Here is a 5,746-nt window from a genome sequence, read left to right as displayed (position 1 = left end):
ATTTCGAAAGGCGTCTCATCTCACTCGAACAGTGTAAAGGTCAATATAAAACAATACCAAGACAAACCCTACTTCTATTCTGGGCTCTACTAAATCAGATCAGTGATCACACCAAACTTTTACCACTATTTTTGTGAACGTTGTGTTTGACATTCTTCAAAATGTTAATACAATGTTACTCGTAATTATATTCTCTCTGTGGTCGCTGATTAAACGACTAACCCTTAGAGCTTGTGCCCTGAATGCACGTTGTCTCACCCTTTTCAGCAACCCACGCGTTCTGCTACATCATCATGAATCGCAGCGAAAGCAATGTATGATGTTCTCACTAGTGCGCTGCGTTGCAGGAATGCTGCACCCATTTCTTTGCACTGCGCACTCCCATTGATCATAATGAAAAATGGATACAAACGCATTCCAACGTGTTTGTATGGGTTTTACTCTTTCCTCCACAAACACTAGGGACAATCATGTACATAGGTTATTATACCGAAACAAAAATTTAAGACGCACAAGAACGTGGACAAACGCGAGATAAAAACGCAGTACAAGGCGTTGCGCTTTTCATTGTGTGATTTCCCTGGTGTGAACATACCCTTACATACTAACAATATCGCATCCCTAACAAATGAAGGCGAAAAACTGGCGCCAAAATGACGTATATCCAGATTCCCAAACGCCACAGATGTAACCATTTGCCCCGCCTCCGATTTAAACTCGGAAGGTTTGTTCCAATTGGCTGTCGGCCGGACTCTCCGACCAACGGTCGCCATGAGTGTTTTACTGGGCCGAGCGCAAGTTGTATTAGTGGTTCGGAGTCATTTCGTAAACAAACACGAGTTGTAACTTGTGGCGGCTGAATTTGGCAACTGAGAAGTTCTTTTTGACTGCTTATTTCACATTGAAATGTTTAATTTATCATCTTTTATGACAGGATGCAATGCGTTAAGTTAGCATGCAGTATGGTAACCGGATGAATCTGTTGTAGCCATTTTCGTTCTGTGTCGCCTCGGTTGTCTGCTGAAAAGTGCCGGCTGGTTCAAGGACTGCTTCTCCTAGAAGAGTCATCTATTTTTGGTTAAACTTATCCGGTCCTATGTTTATTCCCGTGTAATGATATCGTAAAGTGACTTTTAATTAAACGTCGGCAACACAATTTCGAGATACGGCGATATCACCCCTGGGAATATGTACTAAATGTACTAATTAAAAGACCGTTACCGTTTTTGCTGCAAGTAGTGGCGTTAAAGGGCAGTCGGCATGAGCTTCACGGTCTGTCGTCAGCTTGATTCCCCAACGGCCGGGAAAAACATTCGTCAGAAGTTGCAGTTTTCTCCCGGCGACGAAGACTCTTCGGTGGAAGAGGACGGCAACCGCAGTACGGGAGCCGAGTCGGGCTTCACGGAGATGGACTCTCCGCGGCGTGTTCGGCGGAGCTCGGCCGATGACCTGAATGATGCTGGAAGCAGCCCCTTGGACAGCACCAGAGAAGATGCCGAGTCTTGGGACGAGGAACGTTTCGGCTCACTGTCCCCCTTGAAATCGAGCATTTATATGATGCGATCCCCGTCTCCGAGGAAGAATGTTCGCAGTTTCTGCCGCTTCGGCGACCGACGTAACTGTGGCTCCCCTGTAGCTGATCGGCCCGATACTCCTCCGCACAAAACTTTCAGAAAACTTCGATTGTTTGATACCCCGCACACACCGAAGGTAACTGGCGCTTTGCAAATATAAATAGTTTTACTGGGTATATTTCAATCTGCGACTAAAATGCTTAGTTCATGCATTTTTGTATGTCCATTCGCTGATTGCAGTAAATTCCAAAATGCATGAATAATGAACGGCATCAAGTGTAGTCTGGTGTGTGTACGTAGCGCTATTCTGTATGCTATTTAAATTTGAGTGTGAGGTCTATATTCCAAGAACTAATTGTATTTCCCTCCCCCCAGAGTTTGCTGTCTAAAGCCAGTGCGGTCAACACGCGGTCGTTAAATAGGAGAGTTTGTCTCTCCAAGAATGTGGATCCGACGGAGAAGGTCAGCCAGACCTTAAGAAACAGTCATACGCCCCTTATTAACATCAACCCGTTTACTCCAGAGTCATTGCTCCTCCAGTCGGGGACGTTGCAGAGGATTTACAGAAAGCGGTCACACTGGAATGAGTAAGGACCTTTTTATTACAATAATAAAGGCATTTTATGCAGTTTTGGGTTTTGACACGCAGTTCACTTTAACACTTGAGCTACAGTAGAGGTAGACCTTTTTCCCCCACATATCCCACTTTGCTCTACTTTGAGACGCACGCACGTGTACATGTGAGAGCGAAGCGCAGGATCAGTCATCTGGCGCTCCTGAGCATTTCGGACTTCCTGGGTTTGGCATGCTGTTTGAAGCAGTTACAGGTTAAACATACTTCATTCACATGTGTTATAAAATTTGCATGCTTTATAGTTTACAGGGTTTGCAGTTCGTGTGATACTTGCAGGAAACCAAGTCCACGTGGTCGTTAAGTACTCGCTGCTCCCTCTAGTGGTTGGTCTTCGTATTCAGAGAAATGTTTTGGATTTCAGTTCTTGCGGAGAAGATATGGAAGCAAGTGATGCTGAAATTGAAGATGAGATCGTTCCACCATCAAAGGTAATAAGCAGTATATAACAGCAGTGCATATCTTGAATATTTATACATTGAGATGATGCATCCTAAAACTTTTTTTTTTAGAGGCTGACTATAATGGAGAGTAACATGATGTCAAGGTATGCCACAGAATTCCACGAGCTGGAGAAGATTGGATCTGGGGAGTTTGGCTCTGTCTTCAAATGTGTGAAACGCCTGGATGGTTGCATATATGCCATCAAACGGTCCAAGAAGCCACTAGCTGGCTCTGTTGATGAGTAAGTGAGCACTATATCTGTACATGAAAGCTGGCTCTCGGAGAAATTTCCTAATGTCACTCACTGTTAGTTATTCCTTCCACAGGCAAAATGCACTGAGGGAAGTCTACGCCCATGCAGTGCTGGGACAGCATCCCCATGTGGTCAGATATTATTCTGCATGGGCAGAAGATGATCACATGTTGATACAGAATGAATACTGTAATGGTGGCACCCTCTCTGATGTCATAATGGAGAACTACAGAGCCTTGCATTTCTTGTCTGAACTGGAGCTTAAAGATCTTCTTTTGCAAGTTGGCCGTGGCCTCAAGTACATACACTCCACATCGCTGGTTCATATGGATATCAAGCCAAGTGCGTTTCTCTCCGAAAGCAATTGTGCGTTGTGAATTTAGTGATGACAATAATGTAATGCATCTCTTTGTTTCAAGGTAATATATTCATATCTCGGAGGACGGTATCCTGTGTTGATGATTGTGATGATGATGATGGACCAAATACCAGTGTTGTTTACAAAATAGGTAAGGTAGCAAATGTGACTGGCCTGGGCCAGAATTCTTAATTTGAAGTGACAGGATATTAATTGTGGGTTATTTTAATTTAGGTGATCTTGGACATGTGACTAGGGTTGACAATCCTCATGTTGAAGAAGGTGACAGTAGGTTCCTAGCAAATGAAGTGCTTCAAGAGGTAATTTGGGCATGGTTTTTTTCCTTTGGTATGCTCGTTTTGCTTTTTGTCACTTGACTGAAGAAAAACTTGATTTCCAGGACTATACAGACCTTACAAAGGCAGATATCTTCTCACTGGGATTGACTGTGATAAGCGCTTCCGGTGCTGAGCCGATGCCGGCCAATGGTGACAAGTGGCATGACATTCGGAAAGGGAAGTTACCCTTGATACCGCAAGTGCTCTCTCAGGATTTCCTTAATTTGCTCAAGGTAAAATATTACACACACCACAATTATCTGTGAAAAAGGCTTTTAACATGATCCCGACTTAATATGTTTATTTAAAAGATGCCTTTCAGGATGCTCAAGGTCACCTCACTGAAGTAAAAACAACTTCAGTTTCATGTCTGTCAAACATGCTGCTATTTGCTGATGATATTTCTTGCTTGTTGTAGCTGATGATCCATCCAGAAGTAGAGCGGAGACCATCTGCCTTTCTTCTTATTAAGCACCCGGTGCTGCTGACAGCAGCTAGGATGAATGCTGACCAGCTGCGTGTGGAGCTTAACGCTGAAAGATTCAAGAATACCCTCCTACAAAAGTATGATTCTTGTCATGCTCATTACCCCTCAGGCTCATCTGACATATTAAAGTTGCTGCCAGGTTACTTTTTGAGGGTATTGGGTTGATTTATTATTTTTTTTGTGCATAATAAAGTTGACAATCATACTGTTCTAATTGTGAAAGAATGTTTCCTTCACAAGTGTGAGTAGTGTAATTTTATTGCAGTGGTCTTTTGCATTGTGTTGCTGATAGAGCTGAATAGTTGTCATTTGTTTGAATCGTTGCTTTGCAGGGAGCTGAAAAAGGCCCAGCTGGCTAAAGCTGCAGCTGAAGAAAGGGTGCTCTTCACAGACAGGGTACTCACTCGCTCCATTGTCCAGTCTGGTAACAGGACATCGAGACTCATCGGCAAGAAGATGAACCGTTCTGTCAGCCTGACTATTTATTAGCTATTAATCAGCTGTTTTTTGTTAGATCTGTAACTCTGTACCTTGGAAGTCGGGCAGAATGTCAGTTTCACTAACTTGGATTGTGCTGAGATCTTGATAGTACTTATTCCTTTTTGGGTACTTGGAACGTTTGTTCTTGTTGAAGCTGCATCTGAAATTTCTGCTGTCATAAATCCTTCAGAGTGAGGGGGTTGCATGAATGCCCCTAAGCACATGAGAGGTTTCCTTCTATGCGGCGTTACTGCTGTTTGAGGGAGGCTGTGCATGGAAGCGGCTTCCCTTCAGTGTGAGGATGCAGCCTGTTTGATTTTTTGCACCTTACAGTCTGTGAAATATCTGATGTCCAGCAAACACTGGGGCATCAGATAAGATTCACACAATTGAGCACTTTTATGGCAATGAATATATTTTTGTCAGGCATGTTTGCTGCTATAAATGTTTTGTCTGCAACTGAGGTCGGGATTGTTTGGGTCGAAATTTTCTGGCCCTTGTGAATCATTGATTTTTAAAACATTTTAACAGTTGCTGTCTTCTCTCAGTGTATGCATTGCTTACACACCTCAGCCAGGAGTCTCCAGTTCCGGTCCTGGAGAGCTACTCTCCAGTAGGTCTTCTACCTGACTTCTACCACTATGTGGCTCATCAGAAGTGAAGTAGGATAGAAAATCTGCTGGAGAGTAGCTCTCCAGGACTGGAGTTGGAGGCCCCTGTATCAGGACAGATGTTAACTGTTATGGATGTCAACTATATCTTCACCATTGCGTTCTACATTCATAAAGCACCATCACCTATGGCATAAGTAGCTGAACCATGGCATGTGAAAGGTGTTAGGGATCCTTCCTCTTATCCCATAAAATCTTTTACTTTACACGTGGTTCTTATGGTGCTAAAGTAAATAGAGCCGGAAATGGGAATCGATCCAACTCTGCCTCTAGCGTTAGTATAGATCATTGCCTTTTTCTTTTTGTGAGCGATGTTTTTTTTTTCCTCATAGTTCTCATCTGTAATGTTTGTTGGCTCGATTACTTTCTCTCATTCTGTAGGTTCGTTTTCATTTGTTTGTCACCTTCATTATATATGGAGTTCGTTGCTTTTGTACAAATGTTCCTAATAAAATGGAGTTTTGATCAACGCGGTTCACACGGTTTTTTTTTTTGCGTTTGAGTGAACGC

At 43.1% G+C, this 5,746-nt stretch overlaps 1 protein-coding gene across 2 annotated transcripts; it reads left to right on the top strand.

Moving 5' to 3' along the window:
* The first annotated feature begins 754 nt into the window (after nt 1-754).
* On the top strand, nt 755-5,705 carry LOC125723497 (wee1-like protein kinase 1-A). 2 transcript variants are annotated; one of them, XR_007386917.1, is made up of 11 exons: nt 755-1,710; nt 1,950-2,161; nt 2,570-2,636; nt 2,718-2,890; nt 2,976-3,244; nt 3,322-3,411; nt 3,495-3,580; nt 3,661-3,831; nt 4,017-4,162; nt 4,418-5,144; nt 5,256-5,705. XR_007386917.1 is itself a non-coding variant. In XM_049000131.1 (10 exons), the coding sequence occupies exons 1-10, from the start codon at nt 1,261-1,263 to the stop codon at nt 4,572-4,574; spliced, it is 1,821 nt and encodes a 606-aa protein (XP_048856088.1). In that variant the 5' UTR covers nt 755-1,260; the 3' UTR covers nt 4,575-5,705. The 2 variants fall into 2 exon arrangements, 1 of the variants encoding a protein (XP_048856088.1); XM_049000131.1 differs by having other exon boundaries at nt 4,418-5,705.
* Nucleotides 5,706-5,746: the final 41 nt, after the last annotated feature.

Source organism: Brienomyrus brachyistius, unplaced genomic scaffold, assembly GCF_023856365.1.
Source record: "Brienomyrus brachyistius isolate T26 unplaced genomic scaffold, BBRACH_0.4 scaffold49, whole genome shotgun sequence".
Taxonomy (NCBI): domain Eukaryota; kingdom Metazoa; phylum Chordata; class Actinopteri; order Osteoglossiformes; family Mormyridae; genus Brienomyrus; species Brienomyrus brachyistius.
Note: the sequence above shows the minus strand (reverse complement) of the source record. Positions and strands in the feature narration are given on the sequence as shown.

Coding starts and splice junctions, on each gene's coding strand:
- LOC125723497 (XM_049000131.1), top strand. CDS start 1,261: ATGAGCTTCACGGTCTGTCGTCAGCTTGATTCCCCAACGGCCGGGAAA. Junction 2,637..2,717: donor AGATCGTTCCACCATCAAAG/GTAATAAGCAGT, acceptor TTTTTTTTTTAG/AGGCTGACTATAATGGAGAG. Junction 3,581..3,660: donor CAAATGAAGTGCTTCAAGAG/GTAATTTGGGCA, acceptor CTTGATTTCCAG/GACTATACAGACCTTACAAA.